Source organism: Chiloscyllium plagiosum, chromosome 6, assembly GCF_004010195.1.
Source record: "Chiloscyllium plagiosum isolate BGI_BamShark_2017 chromosome 6, ASM401019v2, whole genome shotgun sequence".
Classification (NCBI taxonomy): Eukaryota; Metazoa; Chordata; class Chondrichthyes; order Orectolobiformes; family Hemiscylliidae; genus Chiloscyllium; species Chiloscyllium plagiosum.
The window spans coordinates 69,363,464-69,381,428 of record NC_057715.1 but is presented as its reverse complement, the minus strand read 5'-3'; the positions used below and the strand labels follow the sequence as shown (position 1 = coordinate 69,381,428).

Here is a 17,965-nt window from a genome sequence, read left to right as displayed (position 1 = left end):
GGGCACAGGTTCAAGGTGAGAGAGGTGGAAAGTGTAGGGGATAAGTGCAGGGAAAAAATGTTCATACAGACATAGGGTGCTTGGATTGCACTGCCAGTGGAGATGGTGGGAACAGTCCTGTTAGCAATGTTTAAGATGCATCTTGATAAGACACAAACGGGAAGTGAATAGCATATGCGCAATAAGTCCCAGGTAGAAGAAAGAAATAAGAATTGGGCACAAGGTTCTGTTCCTGTGTTATATTGTATAAGCTAATACGATGTTGCAGCAGTCCAATTCAACTGGACAAAGAGCATTGGAGGAAGATAGTGTGGTCAGTCATGTGAAAGGCTGAAAAAAGTTTGCGAAGGATCACAAGAGAAGCTTTACCTTTGTAAAAGTAACAAAGGATAGCATTTATGAATGTGATAGGAGTTTATAATATCAGCTAATATGGACCCAAGGGGGGGAAGTCAGTCACCAAAAGTGGAAATAAGACCAGGGTCTCAAACAATAGAAGTTCAGCTAAAGTCAACGTAATCAGAAGAACAAAAAAAGAAAATTCGAATAAGGTTACCTCATTAGAGCATTAACAACATCTTGGACATTTCTGGCCGATAATGTCAGGAACATAAGATTAGATGACGCCAGGAGCAATTCCTTCTGCAAAAATCTCCATTTGTTTTTATCATCTGATGAAATATTTGACAAACTGATATAGTTCTGCAGGAAGTACAAAGACAGTGAATGTCACAGACATTCCCCAAGAACATTCAAAATTTTAATTTCTTAAATACCAGATATTGTGAGGGCAAGTAACAATCTGCTACAGCTTTTTGGACACTAAAATCAATTTGAGGAGGAAAGAATTCTTCCTCCTTTACTGAATGACACGCTCGCTGATAGAAAACCATTTAGCATTGTAAGAGCAATTGTCTCTTCAAAATAATATGTTAGTTACAAAATATGTAACTATCTTTGCAGATAAAGGTTAATTTAAAAAGGTTTCAGATCCTAGAGAACAAACTTAGGTCAATGTGAAATTCAGCTAATATGCCATACTCTGGTAGATTGCTACTTCACCATTTTGTTTTTTAAAAAGTGCATATTGCTTGCAGGAACAATTCAATGTCAATTCATAAAACTTTTACATACCTTCAATGTTTGTACCATGCAGGTGTACCATTCCAGACATTTACAAAGGGTTCTTTTCTTTTCTGTACTTATACAGAAATTCACTGCTTCTTCAAGTTTCCCAACAGAACAGTAAAATTCCACCAAACGTATATTAGCATGAGGATCATTGGGCCTTGAATGCAATTCTGACTGAATAAGGTCGAACAGTTGAGAATGGTCTAATTGTCCTTTTGTGCTCAGCAGCTTCTCCTTTAGAAAAGAAAAGGAGACACACACAGACATTTACAATACAGGAGAGCATTCAGTTCATTGTATCCATGCGGTCCATTACCCCATTTTCCAGTTTTTGGCCCAAAGCCACAGAGGCTAATGAACACCTAAATACTTTGTGTATGTGAGTTTCTGACTCAACCACGTGTTCAGACAGCAATTTCCAGACTTCCAACAGCACCTAAGCAAAATACTTCTTTTAACTCTCTCAGCCTCTTTGCCCCTAGTCATTGAGTTCGCTCATGAAAAAAAAAAGTGCTTCGATACTCACCCTATCTTTGTCCCTCATTTCCAATACACTTTTATCAAAGTCCCTCTCAACCTTGGCTGCTCCAAGGAAGAGAACACCAAATCTTTCTTCATAGCTCAGACCTTCCAGCATCCTAATAAATCTTCTCTGTATCGAGTGCAATCACGTCCTTCCTTTAAATTGTGACCAGAAATGCACACAGTACTCCTGCTGTAGCTAACCAACATTTTATGCAGTTCCAACATAAACTCCCTGCTCTTGCATTCCATGCCTCAGCTGAAAGGACAGTGTTCCACATGCCTCTCAATACCTTATCTTCCTGTCATACTATCTTCAGGGATCTGTGGAGATGCACACCAAGCTTCCTCTGATCTTCAGTATTTTGCAGGGCCTACCATTCATAGTGCAATCTTTTGCCCTCTTCAAATACATTACCTCACTTTTACAGGTTGATTTCAATTGAAATTGCATTTCCCACCTGATCAGTCTGTTGATGTCATCATGCAGTTCAGGACTATTCTTTTCAAGTATAATCACCCTGCCAACTTGTGTCATCCATGAACTTATCGATTATATCTGACATTTAAGCAGAAATCATTAACGTACACCATAAACAACAAGGGCCTCAGTACTGAGCCTACTGAATACAAGACTTCCAGTCGCTGAAATATGTCTCTAGCATCACCCACTGCTCCTGTCTCTTTGCCAAGTTTGTGCCATTTTGCCTTGAACCCATGGACTGTTATCTTAACAAGCCTGCCATGAGAGACTTCTCAAAAGCTTTGTTAAAATCCACGCAGACCACATTAAACGCATTACTTCAATCTTGGTCAGCACCTTAAAAAAAATTCAACCAAATTTATTAAAATGTAACTTGCCCTTAATAAATCCACACCTCTCCAAGTGTAATACATTGGCAAGAACCGAATGCCAATTACCAAGGTTAGACCGACTGGCCGAAATGTCCTGATTGTTTTCTCAATCTTCAAAACGGAGAAGAAACTTTCAGTCCTCTAACCGTCTAGCACCTCACCTTTAGCCAGAAGGGGATTTGAAAATTACTCCCAAGGCTGCTGACATCTCCTCCCTCAACAGCCTGAGCTGTATCTCATGCAGGCCTGCTGATTTATCCACATAAGGCTGCTAAACCCATGAGTACCTCATCTCTTGTCTTTTCTAATATCCCACAGTCTTTGGACCAGATGTCTATATTCCTAAATGATGAGTTAATGCAGATAGTTACAGAAATAACAAGAATATCTTACATGGGTCACAAATCCAAACGTTAGTATTCAAATATAGCAGGAATGTGACAAAGTGAATACTCTGTATGCAGAGGGAATATTAAACACGAGAGCATGATTACAATCACAATGCATAAATATCTTGGCTATCAGTATTTTTAAAAACAAAACCTTTTATTACTGTTAGGTTTGTACCTCATTAATGCAGCCAAAGTAAATGATACAACTGTCAAAGCTACTGCATTTTTAAATGACACTGCATCATGGATCAGAGCCCAAGTTTTGACTTACTTGTACTTTAAGTTTTTAGCTTACCTTCAGTTTGTAAACTATTCCATTATCAGGAAAATGCTTGGCTGCCTTCTCCACCCAGTATTCAGCTCTTCCATCAAGCAGGTCTCCATTACTACACAGCAAAGCAGCTACTTTCAGGATCATATCTTTCTGAACAGGATTCAGCTCCACAACCCGCTAAGAATCAATAAGTAATGTTAATGACAACTTCACTTTCAAAACATATTTCAGGCACAATTTTGTAAATATTTGTATGGGCTCTTGGCAATTCTGGAATTAACGGCTGAGTTATGTTCCAGTAGAAGATTACTGCCTGCACTCATCAGTTTTCCACTAAACAAAGGACAGCATACAATTATTATTTATAAAGAGAAAGAGAAAGCAGTTAGAACAAATCAGAAATGATTAAACAGAATTTTGAATCCTTTTAAATGATTCAGTCATCTGTCTGTGGAATGTATGGTTTAATATAAGAGACAGGAAATGCCTCTTTCCTCTCTTCATTACATCATGAAACACCCCAATATCAACATCCTGGGATTAACCAACTAGAGACTGAACTGGCCAAGCAAAATAAAGACTCTCACATTACTATAGTAAAAAGGCTGAGAATTCTGAAGCTAATAATTCCCCTTCTGATTACCCTAAGTTTGTTAGCCATCTACAAGGCACAAATCAGGAGTGTGATGGATACTCTTCACTGGATGAGGGCAGCACTAGCAGTACGATGTAATTTCAACATCATCCACATCCTTTAAACATTCACTCCTTTCACCAGATGACGCACAGGGGCAGCAGTGTGTCTCATCCCCAAATTGCACTGTTGAATAGTATCTTCTGAACCGACAAGCAACTATCTCTATCTTTAATACACATGAACACCACAACGTTCCACAATATCCATGGTCATTGTGTTTTGGAATTGAACATCTGATTTAAATCAATTTACAGTAGGTGGGTGGGCTTCGGTTAGCAGTGAGCTTTACTTTGAATATCTCCAACTCTATCTCACTTTCCTCCTTTAATACAGATCTAAAATCAATGTCTAACTAAATCTTTATAACATCTCACTCTATATCACCTAATGTGACTTAGTGGCATACTTTATCTCAATGTCCCTTTGAAGCACCTTTGGATGTTTTTAGATTAAAAAGGTGCTATACAAGCTATTTTTGAAAGGCAAATGTTCACAAACTGACCATTCCTTTATTTGTCCTATTTATACTCCCTTCAGCACTTTACTGAATCTCTCCTGTCCTCCATATCTGGAATTAAGAGTCGAAAAAGGACATGAAACCATTATTGATGATTGGAAAAACCCATTTGGTTCACTAATGTCCTTTAGGGAAGGAAACTGCATCTTTACCCGGTCTGGCCTTTTTGTGACTCCAAACCCAAAGCAATACAGTTGACTCTTAACTGCCTGCTGGGCAATACAGATGGGCAATGAACGCTGGCCTTGTTAGTGCCATCCTAATCCTATGAATGAATAAAAAAATTAATTGAATCAAAGAATGGCTGCGGTCCAGAAAGAGTCCATTCAGCCAACCTAGTCTGCACCAACCCTTCAAAGAGCATCCCACCTGATTCCCATAACCCAGCATTTACTATGGCTAATACACCTAATTCGCACTTCTTTGGACTGTGGGAAGAAACTGACACAGACAAATGGTGGCAATGACCTGGTGTTATTATCTTTGAACTGTTAATCCAGAGACCCAGATAATGCTCTGGGGACCTGGATTTGAATCCCGCCACAGCAGAGGAATTTGAATTCAACATAAATCTGGAATTAAGCAGTTAACCAAACCCATTTGGTTCACTGATGTCCTTTAGGGCGGAAAATTGCCATTCTGACCGAGTCTGGCTTATGTGTGACTTCAGCCTGCAGCAACATCAATGGCTCTTAAATTAACAATACTTGCTGGTCTGTCCAGTGACGCCCTCATCCAGTGAATGAAGAAAAAATCCCGAAGGAATCCAGATCCCTGGTGCACTAAGGCAGCAGTGTTAACCACTGAGCCACCTTGCCACACTATACTATTCTTTTACCCTGCCTCCTGCATTTCATTGAATCAAGATGAATTAGTTTTTGAAAACATTTTCCTGTTCTGAAAAAAGTGACAGACTCAAAAAACTAACGTTTTCTCTCAACAGATGCTTCCAGTCCGGCTGAGGATTTTCAGCGTTTTCTGTCTAAGTTAAAATTTCCAGCATCCACATCTTTGTGTAAATGTGTTATTGCTCTGTCATATTTTTGTTTGTTTCATAATGATCTTGAAGTTTTAAGCTCCATTTCGGGTGGCACTGTGGCTCAGTGGTTAGCACTGCTGCCTCACAGTGCCAGAGACTTGGGTTTAATTCCAGCCTCGAGCAACTGTCTGTGTGGAATTTGCACATACTCCCCGTGTCTGTGTAGATTTCCTCCTACAATCCAAAGGTGTGCAGGTTAGATGAATTGGCTGTACTACATTGTCCAAGGTATCCAGAGATGTGTAAGTTAGGTGCATCAGGGGTAAATGTAGAGTAATAGGGTAAGGGAATGGGTCTGGGTGGGTTACTCTTCAGAGGGTCGGTGTAGACTTGTTGTGCTGAAGGGCCTGTGCTGAAGGGTAAAGATTCTATGACACTTTGAGGCATTTTATTACATTAAATTAAATTACATTACATTAAAGGCACTATGTCTACTTCAGTTGTTATGGCTGATTTGCTCATGAAATCTAGGGAAAAAATCTTCCAGACCTCCATGCAGCATTCTTTTATGGAATGAGAGCTTGACTTAACATTTAAACCCTGAAAGATAATATTAATCATAACGAGATTGCAAGATATCTTGAAGCTTTATCAATGTAACCTGATCCCTGTTGGCCCTGTCACCTGAAGCCAAGCAACGGCACTAAAATAGTAGACAAAAGTGAGGACTGCAGATCAGAGTCAAGATTATAGTGGTGCTGGAAAAGCACAGCAGGTCAGGCAGCATCCGAGGAGCAGGAAAATTGCCATTTCAGGCAAAAGTCCTTCATCAGGAATAAGAATAACTGCAATGGGAATAACTGCACTTAGCAACAAATGACTTACCTGATGAACTATAATCAAATTTATTTAACTTGAAACATTTTATTAATGCTCACTGCCAAATTAACTGGCAAGGCAGCATGATATATGTCATTGTTTTCTACTTAAAATGCATTGTAGCCCTCTACCTGGTCAATTATTAAGAATATTCTACACCTACCATTGTAGGCTTTCAATTAATGGCTATCCAAAAATATGCTGATTTGGTTTAAACACAAAACATCTCAAATTTGCCATATTTGCAGAACTGCCCTTACCTTATAACAACCAATGGCTTTTTCAATGTTGCCTTCAGACTCATAGATCTGGCCAAGAAGCTTGTGCGCTTTTGGATCCCTTTCCTGTACGGTTATGTAAGCGGATATTTGCCTGTAAAAAAACTGAAGAGATTATAGCAGGGCCACTGAAAGCACACGCTTCCTAATTAATCAAGTGCTTTTTCAAAATACCAAAATTAAAGTTGAGACAGTGAACACGGAGTTAGACCAACTCAAAGTAGGAACAATCTTTGCATGATTGTGGGAAAACAGCAAAAGATAAACAGCTTGCATTTTCACAAGAAAGGCCACCCCAAAGTGCTTTACAGCAAAAGAAGTGCAGTCATGACGCATTGCTGGAAATCAATTAACTTGCACGCAAAACTTCCACAAACAGCAATATAATTGAAATATTAAAGAATAAATTTTGACTTGAAAAGCCACGATCAAAAGTAGCTCATTTTATTCATTGGTCTGAGACTACTTACAGGTATCTGAAGCAGCAAACAGAGTCTAGTTTAAAGTCAAAGGCAGCAAACAGAAAATCTCCCCGAATAGAAAAATGAAAATAGGAGCAGCAGGCCATTTGGTCCTTTCAGCCTGCTCCACATTCATTATAATAATGGCTGACCATCCAACTCAAGAGCCCGTTCCTGCTTTTACCCCCCCATACCGTTTGATCCCTTTAACCCCAAGTTGTGGTTCTGTTCGCCGAGCTGGGAATTTGTGTTGCAGACGTTTCGTCCCCTGTCTAGGTGGCATCCTCAGTGCTTGGGAGCCTCTTGTGAAGCGCTCCTTCACAGGAGGCTCCCAAGCACTGAGGATATCACCTAGACAGGGGACGAAACGCCTGCAACACAAATTCCCAGCTCGGCGAACAGACCACAACAAAGAGCACCCGAGCTACAAATCTTCTCACAAACTTTGAACCCCAAGTGTTGTTCCCAAACCATTTAAATCAATGTTTTGGCCAGAATTTTTTTTGGAGTAGCAAATTCCACAAGTTCACCATTCTCCAGGTGAATGGATTACTCATCTCAGTCCTACCTCAAGGTGAAAACAATGACTGCAGATGCTGGAAACCAGATTCTGGATCAATGGTGCTGGAAGAGCACAGCAGTTGCTGAAGCTCCTCGGATGCTGCCTGAACTGCTGTGCTCTTCCAGCACCATTGATCCAGAATCAGTCCTATCTCAGTCAGCCTTAACTTTGCATTCAAATTCTGCAATGGGATTTGAAAACAACTTCTGAAAGGTGGAAACGGCAACCACAGTTGGCAGAGGGACATGGGCCTAAATGGATAGGTCAAAAGGTGCCACAAATTATTTTGATCTGTGCTGAATGATTCAAACAGTATTGGTACTTGTACGAACCAGCAGCAAGTAAACAAATCTTCAAGAATGCACACAAAATAGAATCGAGATTAGTAAGTTGGTGCTGTTTCAACTTATAAAGAAACCAAACAGTAAAGTTCTCCTCGCAGATCAACTTCTTTTAAAAGCAGTTGCTTTTAAAATTATAATCCCACGTTTCAAACCTAACCACAGCCTTGCAGCTCCCATGTGTAATCTCCTCCAGCCCCACAATATTGCACAGTTGCATGTCAAGAATGCTGGGCTCTTAATCACCAATTTTCACTGCTCCAGCATTAGCTGCCATCACTTCAGTTTTTCGGTTTGCATGCTCTGGAACACCTTCCCTATACCTCTCTACCTTGCCTTCCTCCATTAAAACACAGCTGAAAATGTGTTGCTGGAAATGCGCAGCAGGTCAGGCAGCATCCAGGGAACAGGAAAATCGACGTTTCGGGCATAAGCCCTGAAGAAGGGCTTATGCCCGAAACGTCAATTCTCCTGTTCCCTGGATGCTGCCTGACCTGCTGCACTTTTCCAGCAACACATTTTCAGCTCTGATCTCCAGCATCTGCAGACCTCACTTTCTCCTCCATTAAAACACAATCAATCTGCTCCTATGATGAAGTTTTTGATTAACTAGCTTCATATCTCATGTTGTTCAGTGTCATATACTGTATTACAATGCTCTCTTCAAGCAAATAACACTTCATTGCTTTGGAGAACTGTACAGGTTGATTTCCTCCTCTGAATGTGATATACACACTAGCATCTGTATCAAGGAAAAAAAACCTGGCAATAAAATACATTTGAAGAGTTAAAAGCTTAAAACAGGATACAGTAAGATGGATAATGGATGATTTAAAAGTATTTACACATTTATATTGTTTATTACCACTGCATGGATTTCATTGTTTTGATTACTCAATCAATTTTAGTCAGTTTAGAAAGCTTGAAAAACTTTCAGAATAACCCAAAGTGATTCATTTTAAAACAGCACATTCTGGGAGCAAATTATTTACCTCTTCGCAAGTTCATACTCCTTGGCTTCATAATAGAGTTTTGCAAATAAAAATCCTTTGAGTGATTTCTGAAAAGAAATTTGGGAAGTTGCATAAAAGACAAATTTTTAAAAATGACATCCCAAAAAAATTCCTGGATACATACAAATTACGTTAATAATTCACTATATTAAATTCATCATTACTTCTGCAAACAAATTAAAAATTGAGAATGAATAACTTAGAGCAATTCGTACATTTCACGTGACACCGATAGTAGTAACATAATCACTCCTTAAGCATTCATCAGTAGTTTCGATTCTTTAAAAACGAGATCAAAATTGAAATTCTGGATGGGCTTAGATGATGAGTCCAGCATCGCCAAAACTATAATACAGATCACCGCCACCTCCACTTTGAAACACAGCGCTAAACGGCAACTGATTGACAAATCGGTAGATTCTTGGCTTAATCACAACACAAACCGTTGGGCCTGACAGAGGCAAGGCCTAGTAACCAAGGCCGCAACCTGCACTGCCCGCGCTTTCCTGGTCGCCGCAGTTTGTCTACATGGCCCGCGGCGATGGACACTCACCTCGCGGGGTGAGAGCGGCGTGACGCCCTGCACCGAAGCAATGTACCTGTCCACGTCGGCCTTACTGCGCATCATGCCTAACCGCCGGCCTCAGGCCGCTGTGTGTACAAGATTTGATAAACGCCCTCCTCCCAAACCAGTTCCGGTCCTACACCATCTCTTCCGTCCTGAACTCAGAGCTTTCAGGCCCAGTTCCACCGACACTGCACGACAAAAATGACATATACTGCGCCTGCGCCTGCGCCTTCGCCCGATGGCCTCCAATCACAGGCCAGCCGCTGACGTCACAAGGAACACAGGAAGTAACCCCCAGATGACGTAAACAACGAGAAGTGGGATTATGTCCAAACGTCGCGAGGTTGAAGTCTTCGATTCGAATATGAAATTTTTAATCTGATGGTGTTTAATCAGGTTGTTGCATATCTACCCACACAGAAAAACTGGAACCAAAAGAGAAAATGCTGGAAAATCTCAGCAGGTCTGGCAACATCTGGGGAGAAAAATTAGGGTTAATAAGTGAACTCAGTTCTTCAGAAGGCCATGAAGTGGAGATGCCGGTTGGCCTGGGGTGGACAGAGTTTTTTAAAAAATCACACAACACCAGGTTATAGTCCAACTGGTTTATTTGGAAGCACTAGCTTTCGGAGCATTGCTCCTTCATCAGGTTGATAGTGGGGCAGGATCATAAGATACAGAATTTATAGCACAAGGTCAGTTTCGTGTAACTGAGACAATATATTGAACAAACCTAGATTGCTGTTAAGTCTTTCATCTTTGAGAATGGGTTGCAGGTTTTGATTCATCATTATGTAAATCCCAGAACTTCTTTCAAGTCATATTCCCTACATAATTGAAGGTTTTATTTTAAAAAGATGACATCTCAGACAATGCATTAAAGGTGTGAGGTTACAGTGTCTGTATCCCAATCTTGAGTCATAGAGATGTACAGCACAGAAACAGACCTTTGAGTCCAGCTCGTCCATGCCCACCAGATACCCTAACCTAATCTAGTCCCATTTTCCAGAACTTGGTCTGCATCCCTCTAAACCCATCTGATTCATATACCCATCCCAGATGCCTTTTAAATGTTGTAATTGTACCAGCCTCCACCACTTCCTCTGGCAGCTCATACCAGACATGCACCACTCTCTGCATGAAATAGTTGACCCTTAGGTCCCTTTTAAAGTTTTCCCCTCTCACCCTAAACCTACGCCCTCTAGTTCTTGACTTCCCACCCCAGGGAATAGATCTTGTCTATTTACTGTATCCATGTCCCTCATGATTTTATAAACCTCTATAATAAGGTCACCCCTCAGCCTCCAACACTCCAGAGAAACAGCACCAGCCTATTCAGACTCTCCCTATAGCTCAAATACTCTGACTCTGGCAACTATCTTGTTAATTTTTTCTGAACGCTTTGAAGTTTCACAACATTCTTCCTATAAGATGGAGACCAGGATTGCACATAACATTCCAAAAAGTGACCTAACCAATGTTGCGAACAGCCACAACATGACCTCCCAACTCCTCTACTCAATGCATTGACTAATAAAGGCAAGCACACCAAATGCCTTCTTCATAATAATCTACCTGTGACTCCATTTTCAAGGAACTATGAACCTGAACTCCAAGGTCTTTTTGCTTAGCAACACTTCACCGGACCTTACCATCAAGTGTATAAGTCATGCTCTGATTTGCCTTTCCAAAATGTAGCACCTCACATTTATCTAAATCAAGCTCCATCTGTCACACCTCAGCCCATCAGTCTGAAAACCAACCCTCCACCACCACCCTGTGTGTTCTGCCTCGAACCAGTTCTGTATCTAAATGGCTCGTTCTCCCTGTATTCCATGTGATCTAACCTTGCTAACCAGTCTACCATGAGAAACCTTGTCGAATGCCTTACTAAAGACCATATCGACCATGTCCACCTCTCTACCCTCATCAATCCTCTTTGTTACTTCTTCAAAAAACAATCAAGTTAGTGTTGGAAATCAGAAAGAAAACAAAAATTGCTGAAAATCTCAGCAGGTCTGGCAGTATCTGTAAAGAGAAAAACGGTTAACATTTCGCATGCAGTGACTCTCCATCACAATTATTTTAATTAATGCCAACTTGACTCAAAAAGTTAAATCTTGAATGGCCACCTGCAGTGAAAGAACAGCTCCATTGTATGAAGTCATGTTCCTGAGGTTTCAAACGTATATTCAGGCATTCAGTTTCACTGTACACAATTGAAGTGATCGAAACGTCGATTCTCCTGCTCCTCGGATGCTGCCTGACCTGATGTGCTCTTCTAGCACCACACTCTCGACTCTGATCTCCAGCATCTGCAGTCCTCACTTTCTCCCAAAATTGAAATGACAACTGCTCTAAGCAAGTCCTCGGTTACCGCTTAGGCTAACGTTTTCTGGCGCTGCAATGCTCTACGCTGGCAATGGTTTGGTAGTCTTGTCAAAATTAAATTTGGCTTTCTGCTATTTCACTTTGATTTATTACTCATATCTGTACCTGTCACTAATTCTGGCTTGGAGTGGTTTTTGCTATTGGAAGAGTAATTTGGGTGCAATGTGACAATCATATTTGAACTCAAGTACTTTCCATGCTTACAGTACTTGTGTTTCTGCTCTTGAGGAATTTGTAGTGGGTGTGTATTTAATTTGCTTGATTTACGTAGAAACATAGAAAATAGGAGCATGGGTATGGGGCGGCACAGTGGTTAGCGCTACTGCCTCACAATACCAGGGATCTGGATGCAATTCAGGCTTGGGCGACTGTCCGTGTGGAGTTTGCACATTCTTCTGTTTCTGTGTAGGTTTCGTCCGGATATTTTGGTTTCCTCCAACAGTCCAAAGATGTGCAGGTTAGGTGGATTGACCATGCTAAATTGCCCCATAGTGTCCAGGAATTTGCAGGCTAAGTGGATTCGCCATGGGAAATGCAGGCTTATAGGGATAGGGTCATGGGCTAGGTCTTATAGGGATAGGGTCACGTGCTAGGTCTGGGTGGGATGTTGTTTGGAAGGTCGGTGCAGAGTTGATGGTCGGAATGGCCTCTTTCCGCTTTGCAGGGATTCTATAATTCTAGAAGAAGCCATTTGGTCCTTCAAGCCCGCACTGACATTCATTATGATCTGGGCTGGTCATTCAACTCAATAGTCTGGATTAGATTGGTGCTGGAAAAGCACAGCAGGTCAGGCAGCATCCAAGGAGCAGGAAAATCGATGTTTCGGGCATAAGCCCTTCGTCAGGAATATTCTGCCCAAAATGTCGGTTTTCCTGCTCCTTGGATGCTGCCTGACCTGCTGTGCTTTTCCAGCACCACTCTAATCCAGACTCTGGTTTCCAGCATCTGCAGTCCTCGTTTTACTCATTTAACTCAAAAGCCTGTTCCTCCTTTTTCCCATATCCTTTGATCCCTTTAACCCCAAGTGCTATATCCAATATTTTTATAATCTATTTGCTTTTCTTCCAAGAGATGTACACATTGCCAGCAAGGCAAGCGTTTGTTGCCCAACCCTAATTGCTCTTCCAGAGGCTAGTTAAGGAGTGAATCATGTTGCTGTTGTCTGAAATCACATGTAAACCAGAGTAGGTAAGGCAAACTGATTTCCTTCCTTGAAGGACATTACACTTTTGATGATGATCAGTGATAGTTTCATAGTCACTACTGAGCCAAGATTTTAATTCCAGATTTTACTATTATCCCTTAGTGGCAGATGGGTGCAGTATAGAGATAGAGTCATTTGAGAGCACTTATCCTGGTGGATTGGAGAAATACTGACCTTCTTCCTACATTGCAATGGATTCATCCAGATGACTGAGACTGCACCGAAGTGGTAAGCAACTCTGGATCAAGCTGGCATCGTCTGGTGTCATGACTTCCACCATGTGTCCTGGGGGTAGAGGGCATCCTGCCTTTGTACAACCCCATCAAGCAGGACCTCCAGGTTGTGCTCACAAAGTGGGACCTCAGATTCCTCTTGTTTACTAATTCTCAGGCAAATATCAGGAACTGTACAGGGCAGCTTTGGACTAACAGTGTTTATACGGATGCATGACAGCCTTTTAAATATAACACTGGCAATTCTGAATTTGCATCCTATTCTTTGTTTATGATCTTACTGCCCTTAGGTCAATCAACGTATTGCAAGGACTATCTGTTTTGCCATGAAAATAGTCCAGTTGCTGATTTACAACCTACACGCTTCTGCACATCTGGATCGCTTTCTCATCTCTTATTGGACATGTTTGCATTTTGGGATCTGTTATTCCTAATACAATTTTATCTTTAATTAGATCATTTTATACTCGCACAAATACACAAAATACTCAAAGCTCCATGCATTTTCTACTCCGGTATCACAATATGTGAGAATAATTATGCTTTACAATATGACTGTAGTATCTTTTAAATTTGATTGAGATATGTGTTTTAATATGCACAATCGTAAGAAATGGGATTGTGTAGTTCCAGTTGATCAAGCATCAACTTTGCCTTGTTGCCTGTCCTGAAGTCCACCTTGGAGGACAGTCACCCGAAGGTCTAAGGTTGATCAAGGCCCAATTGGTCAGGTTGACTCATCCTGTGATATAAATCCCACGGTATTTTCACTAAATTGTGCAGCACTACAGAAAACCTCAGCACTTGTTCCAACTTCAGGTGCGACAAAAAACAAAGTTAAAAAATCACACAACACCAGCTTATAGTCCAACAGATTTATTTGGAAGCCCTAGCTTTCGGAGCATTGCTCCTTCATCAGGTGGGTTGTGGAGTATAAGATCATAAGACACAGAATTTACAGCAAAAGTTTACAGTGTGATGTAACTGAAATTATATATTAAAAAAGACCTGGATTGTTTGTTAAGCCTCTCATCTTTTAGAATGAACATATTGGTTTTAGTTCTTTCATATGAAAATCACAGAACTTTTTTAAAGTTACATTCTCAAGTAAACTTTAAATGTTGGTGTCATGTCGGCCCAGATAATGCATTGAAGGTGTGAAGTGCCCTGTGTGAGACTATCTGTGCCACAACGGTCAGACTGATTCTAATCTAAAAAATGGATTTACAGAATCTTACATGGATTCATGAAGTTTTTGAGCAAAATAAAATGTAATTCTGCAAGTATAAATTCACCCCACAAACTTAAATGTGTGTGTGCATTTGGGTGTGTGTGGGGGTTGGCGGATTGAGTGTCTGTGAGAGAGTGTATGTGTGTAAGTGAGTGTAAAGGGATATGCTTCTGTGAGAGGGTGCGTGTGTGCATGTGATTGTGGGAGTGTATGGGAGTCTATGTGTGAGCGTTTGAGAGAGCTTGTGTATGAGAGAGGGTCTGCGTGAGTGTATGGGTGTGTAGGTGTGCGTGTGTCTGTGTGTAGGAATGTCTGTGCCTGTGTGTGTTTGTGTGTGTACATCTGACTGTGTGTAGTGCAGCGGGGTCAGCTGTAGTGTGACATGAAACCAAGGTCCTCTGCTCGGCCACTTTGCCTTGTTGCCTGTCCTGAAGTCCGCCTTGGAGGACAGTCATCCGAAGGTCTAAGGTTGAATGTCCCGGACCGCTGAAGTGTTCTCTGACTTGGAGGGAACACTCCTGTGTTGTTTGTTGTGCGGTGTTCATTCATCTGTTGCCAAAGCCTCTGCTTGGTCTCACCAAAGTACAGTGCCTCAGGGCTTCCTTGCCTGCAGCGTATAAGATAGACAATGTTGGCTAAGTATTAATTAACTCTAAGTGTTAATTGTCAGTCACTGCATCTGAGTCACTGGTACTGCAGCTTGGTGCTTGATTTGGGATTCCTTACAGGTACGCAACCTGTAGGGTAGACTGGAATCTATCATTCCTGTTGTTATGAAGTTGAAGGCACGTACTGTACCTTTGAGAGAGAGTGAATGCTGTTCTCCATTGAGAGCTTACAAGCACCTGTCATATGACTGCATAACAGTTGCAGAGTGTACTGGAAAATTGAAAATATGTAACATTTGGCTGTGAAATAGATACCCGAGTTGGTTGCTATTCTGACAATTCAAATTTAACCAAACTGTTTAAATTATGCCCCAGGATACTAAAACCCAATCGAGTTTGAATTTATTGTTTTGCCAACATCGAACCAATGAGGCGGGTAATAAGCAGTTAAGAGGAAGGGGGGCTTAGAGTGGTGAATAGTTGTTGTTTAATGTTCACTTTTAGAGTTAAAGAATAAATTGATATTACTTTCTTTAAATAGTGGAATTTGTGAGTTCTCCGTCACTCATATTTTAATAGATTATGAGGCGAGGTGAGCTTTTCTGGGTGTTTGGTTTAATTAACAGAAGGGTTCACTACCATGTCATAACACTATTCTTCCGCAAGGTTTGTAGCTCAGGTTGAGGTTTAGGGTGTAGGTTTGCTCGCTGAGCTTAGGTTTGACATCCAGACGTTTCATTACCTGGCTAGGTAACATCATCAGTGTCGACCTCCAAGTGAAGCGAAACTGTCGTCTCCTGCTTTCTATTTATATCTTTCTCCTGGATGGGGTTCCTGGGGTTTGTGGTGATGTCATTTCCTGTTCGTTTTCTGAGGGGTTGATAGACGGCATCTAGATCTATATGCTTGTTTATGGCGTTGTGGTTGGAGTGCCAGGCCTCTAGGAATTCTCTGCCATGCCTTTGCTTAGCCTGTCCCAGGATAGATGTGTTGTCCCAGTCGAAATGGTGTTTTTTTTTCATCCATGTGTAGGGCTATGAGGGAGACAGGGTCGTGTCTTTTTGTGGCTAGCTGGTGTTCATGTATCCTGGTGCTAACTTTCTTCCTGTTTGTCCTACGTAGTGTTTGTGGCAGTCCTTGCATGGAATTCAAGATGAGAATATAGGAAGAAAGGTTAATAAAGTTTGTGGATGACACAAAAATTGGTGGTATAGAAGACATTGAAGAAGGCTATCTAAGATTGCAAAGGGATCTTGATCAATTGGGCAAGGAGTGGCAGATGGAGTTTAATTTGGATAAATATGTGGTGTTGCATTTTGATACAATAAACAAGGGCAGGACTTACTCAGTTAATAGTAGGACCCTGGGGACTGTTGTTGAACAGAGACATCCTGGGTTCAGATACTTAATTCCTTGAAAGCAGCATCACAGGTAGACAGTGTGGTAAAGGAAGAGTTTGGCACGCTTACCTTCATTGCTCAGATCATTGGCTACAGGATTTGAGATGTCATGTTGCAGCAGTGCAGGGCATTGGTGAGGCCACCTTGAGTACTGTATACAGTTTCAGTTGCCTTGCTATTGGAAGGATATTATTAAATTGGAGAGGGTGGAGAAAAGATTTACAAGGATGTTACTGGGATTCGAGAGTGAGAGTTAGAGGCTGCATAGGCTTGGACATTTTCCATGGAGTGTAGGAGATTGGAGTGACCTTATAGAGGTTTATGAAACCATGAGGGGCATAGATAAGGTGAATAGCAAAGGTCTTTTCCCTAGGGAAGTTCAAAACGAGTGGGCATAATTTTAAGATGAGAAAAAAAAGATTTAAAAGGGACCTGTCGGGCAGCATGTTCACACAGAGGGTGGTGCTTTTGTGGAATGAACTGCCAAAGCAAGTGGTAGATGCAGGTACCGTTACAACATTTGGACAGAAACATCAATCAGAAACGTTTTGAGGGATGTGGGCCAAATGCAGGCAAATGGGGTAAGTATAGTTTGGGAAACTTGTTCAGCTGGGATCAGTTGGACCAAAGAGTTTGTTTTCCAAAGAGTTATATGACTCTGACAAATTTCATTAAATTGCTAGCCTAATGGTAACCATGGAACTATTGTAAGAATGTTTGTAAAACCAATTTGGTTCACTGATGTCCTTAAGGGAGGAAAATCTACCACTGTTACCTGGTCTGGCCTACATACGACTCCAGCCCCTCAGCAATGTGGTTGATTGTTAACCTGCCCTCTGAAATAGTTGTAACAATTCATTCAGTTCAACCGCCAATTAAAGATGGGCAATAAATACTGGCTCAGCCAATGAGGCCCATAAAACTATGAGCAGTTAAAAAAGGCACATAAGTTATGCAGATAAACCTAGCTTTTTTAAATAGAATCATAGAATCCCTAAAGTGTGGAAACAGGCCATTTGGCCCATCAAGTCGATATTAACCCTCTGAAGAACATCTCATCCAGACCTACCCCTCTACCCTATATTTCCTGTGGCTAATTCACCTAGCCTGTACACCCCTGGTCACTATGGGCAATTTAGCAAGGCCAATCCACCTAACCTGCACATCTTTGGACTGGGAGGAAACCAGAGCACCTGGAGAAAATTCATGCAGACACTGGGAGAATGTGCAAACTCCATGTAGACAGTTGTCTGAGACTGGAATCAAAACCCTGGTCCCTGGCATTGTGAGACAGTAGGGCTAGCCACTGTGCTGCCCCTCATATAATGAGAATTTCTACCTCTATTTGATTTTAGATAGTATGTTCCAGATGCTTTCTTCTACCAGCCAGTGGACATCCAAGCCTTCTGGCTGCTAACCTCTATGCTAA

The 17,965-nt window shown here is 41.3% G+C and overlaps 1 protein-coding gene across 5 annotated transcripts in view; it reads right to left on the bottom strand.

The window, feature by feature from the left end:
- The window catches only part of ranbp2 (RAN binding protein 2), a 70,540-nt gene extending 60,892 nt beyond the window's left edge, over nucleotides 1–9,648 (bottom strand). For 3 of the 5 annotated variants that reach the window (XM_043691777.1, XM_043691781.1, XM_043691780.1), the window contains exons 1-6: nucleotides 9,455–9,647; nucleotides 8,881–8,948; nucleotides 6,507–6,618; nucleotides 3,196–3,351; nucleotides 1,135–1,365; nucleotides 557–702 (exon numbers count right to left, since the gene is read on the bottom strand). In XM_043691777.1, coding sequence (XP_043547712.1) covers nucleotides 557–702; nucleotides 1,135–1,365; nucleotides 3,196–3,351; nucleotides 6,507–6,618; nucleotides 8,881–8,948; nucleotides 9,455–9,529 — 788 coding nt within the window. In that variant the 5' untranslated portion in view covers nucleotides 9,530–9,647. Of the gene's footprint in view, nucleotides 1–556; nucleotides 703–1,134; nucleotides 1,366–3,195; nucleotides 3,352–6,506; nucleotides 6,619–8,880; nucleotides 8,949–9,454 lie in introns of all 5 variants that reach the window. The other 2 variants (XM_043691778.1, XM_043691779.1) reach the window with 2 other exon arrangements.
- Nucleotides 9,649–17,965: the final 8,317 nt, after the last annotated feature.